General features: G+C 42.7%; 2 protein-coding genes across 3 annotated transcripts; both read left to right on the top strand.

Annotated features, from left to right (window-relative positions):
- Positions 1 to 1,293: 1,293 nt before the first annotated feature.
- Positions 1,294 to 8,963, top strand: tp53inp1 (tumor protein p53 inducible nuclear protein 1). The gene is made up of 4 exons (XM_058053952.2): positions 1,294 to 1,502; positions 3,399 to 3,763; positions 5,905 to 6,409; positions 6,502 to 8,963. Exons 2-4 carry the CDS (start codon positions 3,640 to 3,642, stop codon positions 6,710 to 6,712), a joined length of 840 nt encoding a protein of 279 aa, XP_057909935.2. The 5' UTR covers positions 1,294 to 1,502; positions 3,399 to 3,639; the 3' UTR covers positions 6,713 to 8,963.
- Positions 8,964 to 9,269: 306 nt separating this feature from the next.
- ccne2 (cyclin E2) lies at positions 9,270 to 16,567 on the top strand. Of its 2 annotated transcripts, none has more exons than XM_058053404.2 (12): positions 9,270 to 9,871; positions 11,186 to 11,224; positions 11,472 to 11,553; positions 11,686 to 11,739; positions 12,393 to 12,535; positions 12,611 to 12,746; positions 12,818 to 12,964; positions 13,944 to 14,039; positions 14,252 to 14,386; positions 15,514 to 15,625; positions 15,704 to 15,861; positions 15,936 to 16,567. In XM_058053404.2, the coding sequence occupies exons 1-12, from the start codon at positions 9,783 to 9,785 to the stop codon at positions 16,044 to 16,046; spliced, it is 1,302 nt and encodes a 433-aa protein (XP_057909387.2). In that variant the 5' UTR covers positions 9,270 to 9,782; the 3' UTR covers positions 16,047 to 16,567. The 2 variants fall into 2 exon arrangements, with proteins under 2 accessions (XP_057909387.2, XP_057909388.2); XM_058053405.2 differs by lacking the exon at positions 9,270 to 9,871 and adding an exon at positions 10,452 to 10,724.
- Positions 16,568 to 18,266: the final 1,699 nt, after the last annotated feature.

Genomic DNA, 18,266 nt, shown 5'->3' with positions numbered 1-18,266 from the left:
GTATTTGTATACTGTTAAATTTGTCACAGATTTGTTCCCAAAATCAAATCAAAACATTTTCATTCACTGATCTTGATCGGCAATATTGGCTCTTTATCTGAATGATACCAACATTTGCAGCATCAACCCTAGAAAATACCATGTATGTGAGGTTTAGTCTTATACGTAAATAGTTTTAGCAAACATCCGTGAGCATTACCAAACCTTTTCTAAAGAGATTTGTTAATGTTTGAGAGACACAATGTTATTAAAATGCATTATAAACAAACCCTTTAGAAGGTTAAAGTGCAGTAGCAGTGAAGCTGATGTAACACAGCAGAAACAGGAAAGAGAGGAAAAAAACACTTTAGAAGAACGTCTTATCATTGTTGTGACGTCACCAATGTGTGCCAGTGGAAAGATGGGAGGTAAAGCGTTGTCTTATCTCGTGTTTTTGCTTCTGAATTTATTGCGTTGTTGTCTGGCTGATTCACACTGGCTCATGTGATGCCAAGGAACCAATCAGGAGGCTTCTACTGTTGTGTCAAAAGTTCAGCTCTGCTGAGGAAAAACAAAAGATGAATCTAACTTGAATTATTAACACAATGGGGTGTCACTTGAAATGTCTGCTATGACTATGTTGCATCACTTCATGATGAGCACTCAATTAACCCTGTAATGGTCACGAACCATATAGATTGGTAACTCAAGTTAGTGCTAAGAATATTAAAATGCAATCTCAATAGTTATTAAACTGGGGGTTTTGTTGACCACAGTTTGACCCTGGAACAGATTGTTTCCTTGATTCCCTGTGGGGAAAGTGGTTTACAAACAAGTTGGGCGTCGCCACTGTACACTGTATTGACTTTATGAAGTAATCCGATGACGTCTCAATGTGTGACTGCATGTTTGTTTAGTTGTTTTTTAAGCTAATTTGTTGTTTGAATATATTTTAATTAAATTACTGCCCATGCCCAAAGTTGTTCCTCCCCTGTGTTTATGCTGTCAACGAATGAGGCTTATTAAATTTGTACAAACAAACTGCAAGACTCCCAGCAATAAAACAATATAAAATATGTATTGATGACAATGCAGTAGTAATACATTGTTGTTTCTTCGCCTTGGAACCGGAAGCGGATGTTGTGGCGCTTATGTAACTGCTTTTTGGAGAAAGGCGAGTGTTTTGTCCAGTCATGTCCTTCAACTCGTCACGTGGCATAGTGACAGTCAGTGTTACGACCTGTGATTGGTCAAGAAGCTAATGGTTCAACCTCCTCTGCTCGTTAGCCCCGCCTTTTGACGTAATGGCGATCAGCTGTTGGAGGCTGACAACAATAACAGAAGGAGCAGTCGGGCAAAGAGGAGCAAGTAGCCTGCAGAAACCGATGTTCAATTTTATACTTTTCTTCTAAGAAGAAACATTTCCCTTTTCCATTCTTCGAAAAGTAACACAGCTACCTCATATTTGAAAGGATTTTAACGTCGATTTGAGCTCTTCACATCCACTTCTGGTTGAGCCGCAGGTGGGTTCTTTGTTTTCTCCTCAGTCATCCCTCATTTTTTATTCTCTTGAAAACGGATCACTTGAATACAATTAACAGCACAAATACGCTTTACTTGAATTGCCTACTTTCATTTTGGCTTCGTTAGTGGTCAATGACGATGGATTTGTTGAATTATATTATGTCTCTGTATTGTTTGTTCTTGCTAGCTTCTGAGCTGCATTAGCTACTCGACGCCTAACCTGTGCTCGAAGACATGTTAGTCTGGGGAAAAGTGCCTCACAGTTGGTGAACATTCTAGAAGGTGCTTCTTGGCGACATTGTTTTGAAATGAAGGTAGAACAGACGTTGGTCCTGCCCAACCGTGTCGAATTACAGCCCTCCCCTTCCAAGTTCAGCTAACAAGCTAAACCGTTTTACGCCGGCTTTTGGAGCCCTTCTAAGTCTCGCAAACTAGTTGTTCGACTACATACACAAACTAAAATAAGCCAGCCGATGAACAAAATGAACAAAATATGTAACATGTGTAACTTGTAAACAAGTTTTTCCCCATTTCTTCGCACCACATAGGTGTTTTAAAATAGATCGTTTGTGCCGTGATATCCTCAAATCCAGAGCTGTGGTGTGTGGAATTGCTTTAATTTGGTGCTTTTTTGTTTGGCATGAGATGGTTTCCCGAGAAGGCGGTACAACAGATTACCAAACCTCTGTTGTTGTTAGTTTTAGTGCGGTGTCCACCGGTAAGTCGTTGGGTTCTTTCCACTCGGCATGTTTACAAAGTTGATAATTCACCTCTTGCTCCAGAGAAGCTCCAATCTGAAGGAGGTCATAAAATTATCGCAGCCACAACGAACTCCGCGGTGCGTTTAAGTGCCAGTGAAGTAGATTAAAGGTCTGGATGATTGGAGTCAAAGCAAGTTCGGGTTGATTGAAGAACTGTGTTGGCAGTGTCTTCTGTTTTCAGAGAAAAAGGGACACGAAATGCAGAGGGCTTCTGACGAATAAAACACACATTCATGTTCATGTTTGCAATGGACTCAACAAACAACGCGTGTGCTGTGAACGTCACACGGCGTTGTTCACGGAAGTAGACAAAGCTGTACTTTGCGCGGTATCACTAACAAAGCATTCGTTTTGCAGTGGTAACCGATCTGGCTATACAAATAATGCAGAAACTTAACGACTAGCTAGCTTAGACTGCCTCGCGAGTGTTAGCAACAAAGTCACAAGTTGTTTTACATAAATATTTACTGGACAGCACCACGTAAACTGACAAGACTGTACTGGACTGTGAGTATTAGGTAAGAGTCAGGAGCCAAGAGTCAAAAACATGTCACCTTGACAGTTGGGTTTTGGGTTGGAGATGTACGAGTCAGAGGGGAAGGTCGTAAACGTACCACACAAGTGAACCTCATTTAGACCATCGTGCTTTTAAAGTCAATCCAACGCTTGGGTTACAAAGTATGCCTGTATTCAATTAATTATGAAATTCATTTCTGGACTAAAACGTTCACATTCCTCATTGAGTGTCAAGGGTGTACATTTCAGATGGTAATTGAGTCCTGCCATGCATCCAGATGATGCAAGGAAGCAGCAGTGCAAATTGACTCTCTGCTTTGTTCTCCAGTGTGAAAACCCAACTGTGAAGAGCTGACCCGCTGCTGTCCAGCTGTGTCTTCTTTTTATTTACTGCTCCAGTCTGACATAGCCTCTTTTTGTCAGGCCAGCAGCTGAAATCACCGCAGCTGCCGCAATGAATCCTGTAATTGGCTTTTGAGGGTCATTTAATCACCATAATCTTTGCACAACAGCGTCCCTGCTGGTTACAGCCAAGTAGTACACTTCCTTTTGCCTCAACACGCCACCCTTCTTAATATTAACATAAAGCTTATTAACAACCTTATTAATGTCTTTCAGGTCTTCTTGTTGTTCTTTGTCTCTCCCCCACACGCCGAGCTATGTGCAGCCTCCTGGCTCTCAGATGAGTCGCGACCACACATCGTTGATGCACTTTAGCGCCTCCGCCGAGATCCTCGCCGACCGCTGCCAAGCTTGCAGCTGATGACCAAAACGCCTCCCCACCATCGCCCCGAGCCACCTGCTGCTCTCCATTCCCTCCCCGAGATACCCTCTCTCGGCCTGACACTCGCGTCCCAGGATGTTCCAGAGGTTTGCCAGCGCCCTGTTTGGCGACGACACACAGGAGCTGAGTCGCTGCGGCCGACCCGGAGATGGCAAGGAAAAAGAGGATGATGAAGACTGGATTCTGGTCAACTTCCTGGGTGAGTGTAAACTTGTTCTAACCAGTCGAACCGGCAAATGCTTGAACTTGATTGTGGTGAAGGCAGCAGCACAATGTGCCAAAATGGAGGCCTTGTTGTGAGGACAGAAAAGTGCATTAAGAGCGGTAAGAGATGTAACCAGGAGGGGAAAGTGGAGGTCACACACACACACACACATTGCAACATTCCAAACTGTCTGGGCCCAGTCAAAACAGATCTGCCACCCAAGTCAACACACATAAGACTTTGCAATGAAAGTTCAGGTGACGCGGAGCTGGCACTGCTTTGGAACGTTAATCCATCGCTCAACCTTACCCACTGTGACTCGACTTGAGGCGACTCAGATTCCACAAGCGTGTGAACGTTTTTGGTGGGTGGGGGCAATGGGTGCACAGGTGGCCCACTTGTGCTGAGTTGTTGTCAGAATAGATAAAAATAGTACATATTAATAGTCCTAATAAATTGAGCATTAAATCTTGCACAGTAGTCAGCCATGGCTCCAGGAGCACAATATTCAGGGTTGCGGTATCAGAATCATTCACATATCGGAAATTTCCAGTAGGAATATTTGGATGACCAATTTAATGTTATCAGCAAATGTAGCTATCGCCACACACACACACACACGCACAGCAGGCCTGGCCTGAGCCAGTCAAAAACCACACAAAACAAACCACACTCACTCTTAACACAACACAAAATCTCAGGACACTCCACTATCATATTTGTCTGAAGAGAGGAGGTTATTCCAGCCTCATATAGCATATATACCCATATATGTGCAATTTTAATAGTTTGGTGATGTCCGATCACCTGGGAGCTTGTGTGTGTCATGCTGCATGTATGAGACACACTGATAGTCTTAATTAAGACTATCAAGACTACTTAATTCATTTTCGGATGTTTGTCGCAGTTGCCGTGGACAAAACAGGTTAGTAACCTAACCTGTTTAGGTTACTAACAGGTTAGTAACCTAACCTGTTTTGTTTAATAAAGCGATTGTTGATTGAGCACTTTACAGCTCCTTAGAGCGTCTGTAGACACTGCGATTAGTAACATTATTAAAGCAAACAGCATCTCGTGTTGAGGTATTGGCAGATATCCAAATTCAAATGTGGATTGGTGCATCCCTAGAATAGTGAAAATGTGTCATTTAATTAATGTGATCGATTCTCCACACATGCTGTTGTGTAAATAAGGATATTTAATATCCTGAATAAAAGAACAATGTATAGATGTGTTCAACCTGTTGAATTAGATTTGAATTAGAGTTGAATTAAATTAACCTGACTTGTAACCTGTGTATTCTAATAGAATGGTAGAGTGAACACTGTCACCACAAGGACAATGGTAAACATATTGTCAAATGAACATGATCTCTGTAAAGGCAGATTTTGTTTGTATTGGATCTCATTAGATGGCATACCTACTAATGAAGAGGCAGCTGTGTAAACAACCGTGAACTCGTGGGTGTGGTGCAAACGTCAGATGCAGCGATGATCTCCTAAAGTGTAGTTGGACATGCTTCCAAGCAGGAAGTAAACAGCAAAGAGGTCATTTAACAAAGTTTTTTTGGTTTCTTTCTGCTGCTGCTGCTGCCAAGTAGATGCATCACTCTGGTCACATGACTGACCGACTGTTTGCTATTAGGGGGAAAAAAAATAAATTCTAGAAGAAAGTTAATAAATGGGAAAACTAATGATTTACCTGCATTCAAGCAAGTTCCCCCATCCTAACAGCTTGTCTATGAATCATGCGGTGGGGCGGGGGTGTCCTGGGAGCTTGATGTTGGCATCTTTGCATAGACGGGATTGGATAACATGCAAAAATATTCAGTGTGGTGTCTGTGGCCTCCAGCCCAGCAAACAGGATCAGCTGTTTGTCAAGTTGCTATTAGCGAGTCTCCGGTTATGTGGTCAGGTTCGTCGCGTGATGTTTGGTTGCTCCCGGCAAAATGTTAATTTACCCTTATAGTGGTACGTGCAGACAGTGCAGTTTTATTAACCACAATGCGTCCTGGTAGATGACAATACGAGAGGATCATCTAAAGATTTGATGCATTTGGTAAAACTGTAGATTGATGCTAAATATGTAAGGGCTTAAAGCATTCTGGACTAAAAGCTGGTTTGTTGTGTTCTCAGCTGATGCCTGCACCAGTCAGCATGGTGACGGCCTCCCCAGACCCACCGGCAGCCCAGACGAGGAGGAAGACGAAGACCTGGTCATGATCCCGTCACCGATGGCCAGCCCTCCTATCCGCTACGCCTCTTGCACCTCCCTCAACTCCACAGCCGACACAGACCCGGATGGCGGCGCAGAGGAGGAGGAGGACGAGGTGGAGGGTGGCTTCCTGCGTCTTGACATGTCCTCTATGGAGGAAAGCTGGTTTGTCACCCCCCCGCCCTGCTTCACCGGCCGCAGCAGCCAGCCGGTCCTGGTGGAGACCAGCCCACTGGAGAACCTGCTGATTGAACATCCCAGCATGTCCGTCTACGCCCACCACAGCCCCCCCCGAATCAACCTTGACCCCCTGCCCCGCTCCCTCGACCTTGAATTGGGCCTGTTGCCCAGCAATGGGGCGACTGCAACGACTGCCTCGGGTGGAAGGGAGAAAGGCAGACGCTCACTTGACGGTCCGCGTCACAGGTAATAATACAAATATTTTATTATTATATTTACATACTTTAAACATTTTGTGTAAACATCAGCCTCATATTCTGTGGTGTCTCCCCATATAGGCCAGAGGTGGCGGTGGTCCAGCGTCGGTCCAGCCTCCACCCAGCCTGCTATGCGGCTCTCTCAACCCGTGCGGGCCTCCTGCCTCAGCGCCCAGGCCTCGCCAGCCAGCCGCTGTCCCGCAATGCGCTGCGACGTCTCAACCTGCTGCACCCACCCAAGGCCGGTGCTACACACCTGCACCAGCCCAGCCAGAGGCACCTCAATTTCTGAGGTCCTTCTCCTGTTGTCCGTACACAAACACCAGCAACAAGTGAGGCGCCAGTGAAAAGGGCGGCAGGTCATTTTCTGTCATCAGCCCCTTTTGTCACAGCAATCTCCTCCACTTTCTCCTTCCTCTTGTCATCATGGACTCTTCTTCATGAATCAAATCAAAGCTGTAGGTCACTTTACTCAGAGGCAGGTTCACTTGGCCCCGGCAGGACCACCCACAATGATGTCACTGCCATCTCTGCAACCTTTACATGAACATCCAACGTCTGTTCGGTCTGCAGATATGTTAAATTTGACTATTGTAAGGGGTCGCTATAAGGCTGCATGAGGGCAAACCTCTGATCCAATTTTGGACCTTGGTTTGTCTCCTCCAAATGATTTGACTTGACGTGGCAAAATCTTCACTCCAGCAACGACAGAGTCCAGCGTTTGTTCTGTACCGGCAACTGAACCAACCTCTGCTTTCTAATTCAGTACTTTTCTTGAACGTAAGAAGAAAAAAAAGTCAAAAATAACTGTTAGATATCACTAAATTGCCTTGTTTTAACGGTAGCTTTGAGACGAATAGAAATGTAAAAAAAATGTATTTAAAAAAAAAAGTCAAAAATATATTTTGAAAAATGGAAAACAGATTACATATCAGTATGAAGTTTGTGTGTCTGCTTCCGTCAGTGTGCGACGTGTTGCATGGTGGTAGACTTGTGTTAGCGCTGGGAGAAAAAAAAGAAAATGGAAAAATATTTTTGTTATTTGTTTGTTCTTAAATGAATCTGCAGTCCATTTCTCAGGGTCACAACCAATCACTTTTACACTTAAGGAAAATGCAGATTTACTTGACAGCTGATGATTATTTTCTTTTCCACCGGGACTTTTACTGAGAGGTCTCAGGAAGTGGTTTTGGTTGAGTCCATCACAATGGATAGAAACTTTTTGTCAGTAATACCTTTTGTTGGTTTTGTTCTTCTCCATGTTAGCTTAGTTACTCTTAAAACTATTTAAACCAAAAAAAAAAGGGTAGCAATGATCTTTTGGTCTTTCTGTATGTTTTTAAGCAGATGTTTTATAACTCTTATTGTTTAACGTTTATTGGGCTTGGTGCTTTTAACATGGCTGAGAGGTATTAATAGTCCGCCTTTTGAACTTGTCTGAAACTGATACATGTGATGTTAACGTTATACAATGTTTTGTTGTGATTTAGTTATACAGTACCCCCAATCCCCCTACATAACTTTTACCTTTATTAACCATCCCCAAGTAAAATGGGCTTCCTTACCATTCTAATATCTAAGGAGTGTATAATCTACCTGCCTGCCTTTTACTTGTTTTGTATTTCAGATGACTATTTACCTATAATCTGCAAGAGACACATTTGTTTTGAATTCTTTCAAACGGAATAATACATTTGCAGAGATTAGTAATGAGAAGTCAGACACAATATTCACTGTGTGATGGGACAATACAAAAAACATTTTAACGCGCCAGCAGATGTTCATAAAGTTGTTGGCCTGCCTGTAAATAATCCTGATAGTGTTTTCTGGTGTATTTAAGGTAATAATTTTTTGAATGTCTTGGTAACGCTCTACAATTCTTCATCTGTGTTCCAATGATGTATTTAAGAAAAAGAAATGGATCACAAATGAGGTTTATGGGTTTTTTGATTTGTGTTCTCGCATCTGTCATCAAAACTAACAGGGATTTTTCATGTTTGTGTTCAATGCCTTGAAAATTGTGCATCACGTGCCTTCCAGTTTGAAATGCTCTTATGCATCAATGAAGAACTTGGAATGTCTTTTTTTTTTTTTTTTGAAGTCCTGAGTGGACATTCTACAGACAAAAGGACGCCAACTATGCACCACTCAGCTGCCGCCGCCCTCGCCCTTTTTCTAAAGACTCCGATAAACCAGACAGAATGATGTAGCAAACCTCCAGTTTATTCTCAAGTGTAAAGAATATTTTGTGGCATTTTTTACTGTTGTTTCATTTGATTCACCAAGTGTTACACATTTTGTTTTTCCCTGTGTAGTTTACTGGAATAATACAGCACTTTGCCAAAAAAAAAAAAAAATTGTGTAGGTATTTTAGGGTTAACGTTTTTATTTATCAGCATATCCTCTGTATTTTGTATGTACGGTTGTTCAAGTCACTTTGTTAAAATCTGAAAAATGTTATATGGGGGTCATCTGTTTTCAAACTGTAATAGTTCATTCATGTGATCTCTTTATTAGTCACAAAATAAATGTTTTCATACACATCTCTTGATTTTTATTTTTTGGAATGTCAAACCTGTAGATATTTTTGTATTGTAGAAAATCATTGGGCTCATGCTATATGTATTGAGTTATTACAATGCCTTAAACTATGAAAACATGATGTACCGATAGACACTATAATAGTTAAGTTACATTGTAAATGCATAATTAACCATAATGGCTGACCGTGGTAAATTTCTGTTATAAAAGTAATTATATGTGAGTGCATAATTAAAGGGCTCAATTAGTGGCAAAGTGTCATTATAAAAGTGTAGTATTTGATATAAAGTTGCTATTACGTCCTTCCTTTCACGTGAGACTTTGTTGACATGTTTGACAGCTGCACCACGTGCTCGCCTGTTTACATTCTCCCAGGAAGGAGGCACGTGACCCGCCATGCTCGTGCTCCCATTGGCCGAACGTCGCCCTGACTCCTCCCTCGGGCGGGCCCAGAACGCGGAAGTTCCTCTGGCGCGGGTGAAAAATGATGAAAAACGTCACTTTATGATAATGCCACTGAGTATTGTGTGCACCGGACGATTGTAGGGTAAAATACCCGTCGTTTAAATTCAACCGGAACACACAGAATTCTGTATTAACATCAAAAATCACCATGAGATACGTTCACCGTTCGAAATGAACGCTGTGTCCAGTGAAACCAAACAAAAGGTCGATGAGTTAGACACTGTGTGCTTTCGTTGAGTGCGTGCATTATTGGAGCTGCTTTTCGGCGTCCATGAGAACCTCTCGGCGTTGCTCGTTTGTGGAGATTTCCGCTCATTTTCAAACATTTAGCGCGAGTGGTTGAACCGGGAAAGCGCATGCGCAGATGCGCGCGGCAGTCTCAGACGGATATAAGGATTGGCGCCGGCGCCACAGCTGATCCATTCATTCATTCTTCACTCAGGAGGTAAGAAGCTCTCACGGAGGAGCTCTTTTTTTTTTATACATGTACACTTATTTTAATACTTCTTGTTTCTAACAGGAGACGTTGACGGTTGCTTTTATTGCTTTATGAGGCGAAACACTTTTTCTTCTGTCGTGGTTTTCGCTGACTGTTTGAAATGTGGACGGACGAGGGATTGCAGCTTTGAGCGCGCTTTAACTTGGAAATGGGCAGTTTAGTTAGTGCTTTTACACTTCTACGATAATGTGCCTGTACGCTGCATGCCATGTTTTTACTTTGGATCGGGAGAACTTTCATTTTTAATGGGGGTTTACATGTTGGAACACAAAGACCAGTTTTCTGACTCAATGGAGCTCTCCAAAGTTATCTTTTAATTCACTACCACCTATTTTTCTTGTAAACAGAATGTAGTAAGAATAATGAAGGTGTTCTATTGTGGTTTTTAGAGTTGTTAATCCATAGTTAGCATTGTTGACCCAGTTAGCAGCTTGGCTAATTACAGTAGCTTCCCTCCAAACTGTTAGCCTCCATCCACTCGCTTTTAAACACAGCAAACTGCATTCAGACAAGACCAAGTGTCCGTTTAACGGGTGTCGGGGCTTTGATATAGCTGTTGGTGATGATAAATGATGAATAGGGGTCCATTTTGTGGTTTTTCTGCCCAAGTTTGTGTCCTCAGAAGAGGACGAGCGCTGCGTTCCACTCCCGCTTAGCGCTGCTGAAATTGGCGCGTCTTTGCGATTCAATTCTTGCTTAAAGTTCACATTTTGGCAATTTTCCCTTGCTAAAACCACCCGAGAGCTATTTGGAAAGGTTCGAGGAACCCTTTAAGGCGAAAAGAAGGCTTTTAAATGAGGTATTTTGTGAGTTTTTTTTGTTTGTAAGCGAGGGAAGAGCAACCCCCTCCTCCTGTTGGCTCAGTGGACTTTGTTAGACTCTTACTCAAAACACATTGCTACTATACTCACATTACAACCTTACATCTCATTACGTTTAAATGATCTGTTTTCAGATCTTATAGTCATTGTAGCTTTATAACAACTGTATGCACAGTAGCTCATTCACGATCATATACAAGATCAGGAGTGGACTAAAGTATGCTACTTCTGGGTGTTTCTGTGAGTGTTTTTTTAGACCATTATTTACTTGTATTTGTCACTCTTAAATGAGTCAAGTATAAGATGAGTTGAAGCTTAGCACATATGTGATGATTGGGGTTTATGGCACTGGGATGTGACCTCTTCTGAAGACCCCCGTCATCCACCGTCAACAAAATTTGCCCGACTGACTTTTTGTGTCTCTTTCCTGTCTTTGCAGCAGAACACCAAGTCCAATCAGAACCATGTCCAGACGCAGGTGAGCACCTGGTGCTGTTTGTGTCGGTCTTGAAGGAGGGGGGACGGGGGATGTGTCCGTGTGTCTCCCACCCACCCCTCTGTGTTTGAGAGGATTAGGGTGGTGGTCGGGGTGTGGTGACACCATTATCACATTATTAAAACGTGTCCACATGTCAGCCATGTTCAAGGCAGCTGTCTGTGCGTCCAATGAGCTTTAAGTCTTTATAAGTTGTAATAATAATAACAAAATATGTGTTTGTTCTCAGCGGTCGCATCACTCTGCAAGCCAGAGACTCCAACACACCAGAACCCCCCGTCAAGGCTCTGCTGAGGAAAAGAAAGTCTGAGGTTGGTTGTCTTGTCTTTGTACACAGTATGCATAAATATTAACACATGTTACTATAACAATCTTTATATTGTACAGACAGTTGTGCTAATGTGTGTTTTTCAACTTGGCTCACTTGTTTGTTCCTCTGGTAGTCCTCCAAGAAGAAGACACAACCTGCCGCCAAGAAACAAAGCTATGAAATTCAGGTTTGTGTCTTTTACATGTTATTAGCACCCATTGTGTACTCTGTTGATACGAGTAGTTCCCACAGGACTGCAATCAATTTCTGTTGGGGTGGGGTTGACGTAATCATCAATTTTAATAATTTGCAATGTTGTGGGGAGTCTTCCATCTTTTGTTATGCAAAGTGAACATGGTCATTTGTTTACTGTAATATAGATATAGATGCAATGCATTTCTGGTTTCAAGTAAAAAGCACTTTTACAGATAAATGAGGAAAATATAAGTCTCATAGCTTCCTAGATGACTAACATGGAGGCACACAACATGATGGAGCGACCACATGTCAGCTTTAAGGCTTAAAATTCTTAAAAAATTTGCAATCTCAATGCAAAACAAGAAAATTGCCATTCAAATTTTCATTATTACAACATTAACAGCAACACAAGCATGATTATTTGTTCTTAAAGTGCTTATTTTCTCTATGTCTAGAGGGTTGTAATAATGTTAAAAGCTGCATTTAGAGGATGGTAAACAGAATTTTTATGCTCTAATCAAATGATTCCGATTAGAAATAAGGAATCCTACTTTTACTTATCACAATCTGGTCCAAATGAAATGTAACAAAGGAGGTACACATGACAAATAAGTTAACCTCAAACTTTTTGTGTATTTGTAGAAGTGCTGGTCCGAGGATGGTACCAGCCCGTGTGTCCTCATTGAAACGCCCCACAAAGAACTGGAGCCCGCAGACCCATCCAGCTTCAAGCAGTACCGGTTCAAGAACCTCTTCATCAAGTCCTCGCCCCTCCCTGTCCTCAGGTAGGCCGCCGCCCAAGCGTCGTGCTTCCTCATGTCTCCTGTGTTCTCAAATTAAGACTTGTTGTCGCATTGCAGCTGGGCCAGCTCAGATGATGTGTGGATCAAGATGCTCAACAAGGAGCTGACGTACGTTCACGATAAGAGCTACATGCAGCGGCACCCTAAACTGCAGCCCAGCATGAGGGCCATCCTCCTTGACTGGCTGCTGGAGGTGAGGAGCGCACCGCACAGGAGAATGAGCCCCTGGGGAGACGCTTTTACATTTTGTTTGTTGCGGTACAGGTGAGCGAGGTGTACTGCCTCCACCGCCAGACGGCGTATTTGGCTCAAGACTACTTTGACCGCTTCATGCTGACTCAGGAGGACGTCAACAAGGACTACCTGCAGCTCATCGGCATCACGGCGCTCTTCATTGCCTCCAAAATAGAGGTGAGTCTGAACTCACTTTTTAAAATTATTATTAAACACCACTAAAGTAAATAGAATAAAAGGACTAGAGTAGGAACTATAATCAATTATATACTATACATTTCACATCCCGGGTGGCACGGCGGTCTAGTGGTTAGCACGCAGACCTCACAGCTAGGAGACGAGGGTTCAATTCCACCCTCGGCCATCTCTGTGTGGAGTTTGCATGTTCTCCCCGTGCATGCGTGGGTTTTTTCCTCCCACATTCCAAAAACATGCTAGGTTAATTGGCGACTCCAAATTGTCCATAGGTATGAATGTGAGTGTGAATGGTTGTTTGTCTATATGTGCCTTGTGATTGGCTGGCGACCATTCCAGGGTGTACCCCGCCTCTCGCCCATAGACAGCTGGGATAGGCTCCAGCATCCCCCACGACCCTCGTGAGGAAAAAGCGGTAGAAAATGAATGAACATTTCACCTCCCATTAAGTGATTTAAACTATAACGTCAAACCTCAGTTTTCAACGGAAATTTCCGCCACAATTTTTGTATTGTTCTTTGGAATGAAGTGCCCAAACAAAGCACCCTACATGTTGCTGACTCGCCATGTGTGCGCGTGGGTTTTCTCCGGGTACTCCGGTTGGCGACTCTTAAGTTGTCCATAGGTATGAATGTGAGTGTGAAACAGTCCAGTGTGTACCCTGCCTCAGTTGGTGAGGATAAACAGTGTAGAAGATAAATGGATGGATTTGGATGCACAAAAAATGCAAAAGGCCAAACAATATTCTTATGAATCACAATATTCTTGCTTTTACACACCAAGAAAATGATACTTAGGAATAAAATAATTAGAATCCTCATTGTCTCGCTGGCCTTTCTGCTGTTCTTCCTGTAAGGTCCGGCAAGGACGATGACATTTATACATAGAAATGAATAAAACATACACAAAATTAGAATGTGAAGGTGGGGCTTGGAGTATTTGACAGCGGACTTTCTTACAGGAGATCTACCCTCCCAAAATCGGCGAGTTTGCCTACGTGACGGACGGAGCGTGTGACACGTGGGACATCCAGTGCACGGAGCTTCACATCCTTAAGGTACTTTAATGAATCCAGGGTTTCCCTTCCATTCATTTTTGATGGCCCGCCACAAATATATTTGGGGCTACTTGTTCACCCTCGCCTGGATCAGTATTGAGTATTCTATACAGTATTTATCCAACTATTCAGACCCCTCGAGCAAATACTTTTTCTGGTGTTAGTTGAGTCTTTTGGAGACTGACTAAAAGCAATCAATTTGTCTGGTGCAGGCATTGGACTGGACTCTCTGTCCGGAGACTCCCATTTCCTGGCTCAAGCTCTACGCTCAGGTGGAGGCCCAGAAAGATGGAGATAACTTCCTGGTCCCTCAGTTCTCACAGGAGACGTACATCCAGATCACGCAGGTAACATGACCACATTGTCATCTAACACTGTTTTTAACTCGCTGCACTTTGTTAGTAGCGGACAGCAACTGCTATTTATACAGCATCATATGAGTGGATTCAAGTCCATCCTATTGATGCGGCCCACCAAGTCAATTGTGTATAAGTGCTACATAATGAGAGTTATTATATGAATAGGCCACGCATTAGCTACGGTGATGTGATGTAATATACTTTTACACAGAAAATTATACACTTGATCAAACTTACATAAGATTTTGTCGGGTCAAATCACGATCGCTGCATAAAAGTTGAAAACGTGATAATATCACCCACTTCAGAAACTTCCTGACTCTGCACTGGATCTGTACATAAACACATTTTTATAGAGAACAATTATAGTTTTACATGTGGAAAACAGGGCGGCACGGCGGATGAATGGTTAGCACGCAGACCTCAGCTAGGAGACCAGGGTTCAATTCCACCCTCGGCCATGTCTGTGTGGAGTTTGCATGTTCTCCCCGTGCATGCGTGGGTTTTCTCTGGGTATTCCGGTTTCCTCCCACATTCCAAAAACATGCTAGGTTAATTGGCTACTCCAAATTGTCCATAGGTATGAATGTGAGTGTGAATGGTTGTTTGTCTATATGTGCCCTGCGATTGGCTGGCGACCAGTCCAGGGTGTACCCCGCCTCTCGCCCGAAGACAGCTGGGATAGGCTCCAGCACCCCCGCAACCCACGTGAGGAAAAGCGGTAGAAAATGAATGAATGAATGAATGTAGAAAACAATAGAAAATAATGAAAAGATGTAGCTAACTGTTGGCACAGACGGAATTGAAGATGGAATTCAATAATGTTTCTCACCTTTATTGAATTGCTGCCACTCATGGCTTTCTTTGGACCCATGGCAGGTTATGTAGCAGTTGCACGCAATAAAAAATATGCAAAACTGTACAAAACCCAAGTCAGTGTACAAAAACTTCTGTCAAACAGAATCACACGGTAACAGTGAAGTTTGACTGTATTGCAGACACGCAAACATGGATGCATATTTTGTACAAGGCCTCCTCTGATTTCAGATCAACATTTGCGATAAAAATGTACACTTTGAACCCTCCCGTGACATTTTGACCTGATGGTGTTTCAGTTGTTGGACTTGTGCATGATGGACATCAGTTCGCTGGACTTCAGCTACAGCGTCCTCGCCGCCGCCGCCTTCTGCCACTTCTCCACCTTCGATGTGGTGAACAAAGTGTCAGGTAGGGGAGAAGTCCAGATGCGTTTGTGCTCGTTCGGACTTTGTACTTTCTGAGCGCTGACAGTGTTGTTCCTGGCAGGCCTGACGTGGGAGAGCGTTTCCCCCTGCGTGCGGTGGATGAGTCCCTTTGTGGACACGTTGCGTTCAGAACCCAAACCTGAGCTCAAGACCTTCCCTAAGGTCAAAGCAGAGGACAGACACAACATCCAGACACACGTCACCTACTTGGACCTCCTGGTGAGCGTCGCCAAAGAAAGGTTTTTTCTTTTTCCATCTGCTACCTGTCTGACGTTGACTTTTCACTTCCTCAGAGGAAATCCCAGGACCGGCACACAGACAGCACCGACTGTCCACTGTCACCTGTCGCCATGACGCCCATGTTGACTCCGCCCAGTAGCACAGAGAAACCAGCCAATCACTGAGCAGGACCTCTCTGACCAAGACATCTAGCTTTTGAAATTTTTGTTTTTATTTAAACACAAAATGAGATTTTTGGTTTTGTGAAAGACTTTTTCATCTTCAGGAGGATGTAACACATCCTGGTGCTCCTTCACTACATCATTCCACTGTGAATGTTCTCTGGATCATCCCATCATCAGTATGGGAACACGCAGCTCTCTCGTGGACTCATCGCCATGGCGACAAGTGTTATTGCTCTATTTTTCCTGTTTCATTCCTGGAAACTTGACCCAAGTAGGATGCCCGCCTACTTCCACTCGTGTGCTTGTATTTATTGAAAAGAGTTTAAAATCTGGGAGCGAGGGATGAGTTGAGCTTGGTGGCTATTTATGATGTTGCTGTACGGTGACGTGCGTTTGTGCCTTCGACTCCAACCATTTACATGCTAAAGAATGTTTGTGTACATAGATCCATTTTTTCTAATGATGAATTTTCAATCTTTTATACTGCAATGTTGTACACACAGATGAAAAATAAATTCTAAATGAACTCAAATGGGTCTGTTTATGCAATGAAATTCCACATTTTTCCCCATTAAAAATGAATGTATCAGTTTTCAAACTTTTACCATTTTCATATGTCTCAACTGATTTCAGCAAGTCCATGAAACTATCCCACTTAGTTGGGATTAAACTGACTATTTTTAAAAATTTGCACGTTACACCACTTCCTCTTGTAAGATTTCTTTCATATGTCCAGGTTTCTCAATTCAAGCCATTCCAACATCAAACTGTTTAACATGGTCAGGACATTCAGACATTCATCTATTTTTGACATCTTGAACATTTTTGCTTCACCCAAAACAACTATTTTCCTCTAAGAAACCTCCTAATTGTTAGTGTTGGCACATTTATCAAGCACACGATTAACTTTAAGGTTTTCATCTGGCACTTATACGCATAAAGGTGTGTGAGATAACATTTAACATGATAATAAAAAGTCAGGACTTTATTTGTGTGTGTGAGTGTGAGCTGGGTGGGGTGTTGGGTTCTCAGTTTAGTGTGAATACTTTCGGTAAGCACTATCACGTGCAAACATTCTCGTGCAAATACGGAAGAAAAGTTTCGTCTTAGCTCGTTAGCATTAGCGTCCTTCTCCAGTGAACTTCTTTATTTGCCTTATTTGACTTGGGTATCATTTGGCTCGCTTTGAGAAATAATCAAAGCGGCCACCAGGGAGCAGCAATCATGCAATTCATAGTATTGTACTGTATATACACTATTGACCTGCGAGTGTGTGTATGTGTGCCATATATAGGAAGATTGGGGAGAAAGAATACCCCCCCCCCCTCTAGCCCCTGTAGTGAAGCTATTGTGTTGGCCTGGGAATGCATGGCCTTAGTACACACACACACATACACTTTCCTGCATAGCTATGTGATTATAATAGTGAGGACAAAGTTGAAAACAACACTTTCCTTGGGCTTTTGCTGAACGATGAGTCAATTTCTATCCCTCAACTTTCACGTTCACACTAAAAGTGGTCACCATGACACTTTGAGTCACAAAGGGACTCTCACCCGACACTTCCTTAGCGGATAGAATCCCATACAAAAGTGGTGCAAAATAAAAGATGAACGGCAACATACTCTAGATCAGTGTTTTTCAACCTTTTTTGAGCCACGGCACATTTTTTACATTGGAAAATTTTTGCGGCACACCACTAACCAAAAATATTACAAAATGACACTGCACAGTATATTTAATTACAATATAATTTCGTAATTTATTTGTACTCAGTCAGTGTGAAACCTGGGCCTGTTTAGATGAACACAAAGCCGATATCCGAGCAGGAATGGAAGAAAGACACACACGAAGCTCTTCTTCAACAGCTCTTAGTCTCTCTCTGTTTTTAGTTTTTATAGCAGTTGGGCTTGAAAAGCTCAGCTCACACAGATACTATGTTGTGGAAAATGGGAGCAATGTCAGAACAGCTTTATTGGCCACAATGGGGAACTCCTTTGCAGCAGTCAACCAAAAACTGTCCAAAGGAAGATCAGAAAATCTTAGTTTTAAACTACGATCCTGTTTCAGTTCAGTTAGTTCCTGCTCTTGTAAAGTCATGTCCTTTCCAACAACTGATGCTGAGCTGTATGGGTCCCTAACCCAGTCAAAGCATTCAGTGGAGGCTGAAGAGAAATAAAATGACAACTTCTCCTCAAGACTTTTCAGATGTTTACCTAT

This window comes from Doryrhamphus excisus, linkage group LG5, assembly GCF_037039965.1.
Source record: "Doryrhamphus excisus strain RoL-2023G ecotype Guam linkage group LG5, RoL_Dexc_Guam_v1.1, whole genome shotgun sequence".
Taxonomy (NCBI): domain Eukaryota; kingdom Metazoa; phylum Chordata; class Actinopteri; order Syngnathiformes; family Syngnathidae; genus Doryrhamphus; species Doryrhamphus excisus.
Note: the sequence above shows the minus strand (reverse complement) of the source record. Positions and strands in the feature narration are given on the sequence as shown.

Coding starts and splice junctions, on each gene's coding strand:
- tp53inp1 (XM_058053952.2), top strand. CDS start 3,640: ATGTTCCAGAGGTTTGCCAGCGCCCTGTTTGGCGACGACACACAGGAG. Junction 3,764..5,904: donor GATTCTGGTCAACTTCCTGG/GTGAGTGTAAAC, acceptor TTGTGTTCTCAG/CTGATGCCTGCACCAGTCAG. Junction 6,410..6,501: donor CTTGACGGTCCGCGTCACAG/GTAATAATACAA, acceptor CTCCCCATATAG/GCCAGAGGTGGCGGTGGTCC.
- ccne2 (XM_058053404.2), top strand. CDS start 9,783: ATGCGCAGATGCGCGCGGCAGTCTCAGACGGATATAAGGATTGGCGCC. Junction 12,747..12,817: donor TCCTTGACTGGCTGCTGGAG/GTGAGGAGCGCA, acceptor GTTGCGGTACAG/GTGAGCGAGGTGTACTGCCT. Junction 12,965..13,943: donor TCATTGCCTCCAAAATAGAG/GTGAGTCTGAAC, acceptor ACTTTCTTACAG/GAGATCTACCCTCCCAAAAT.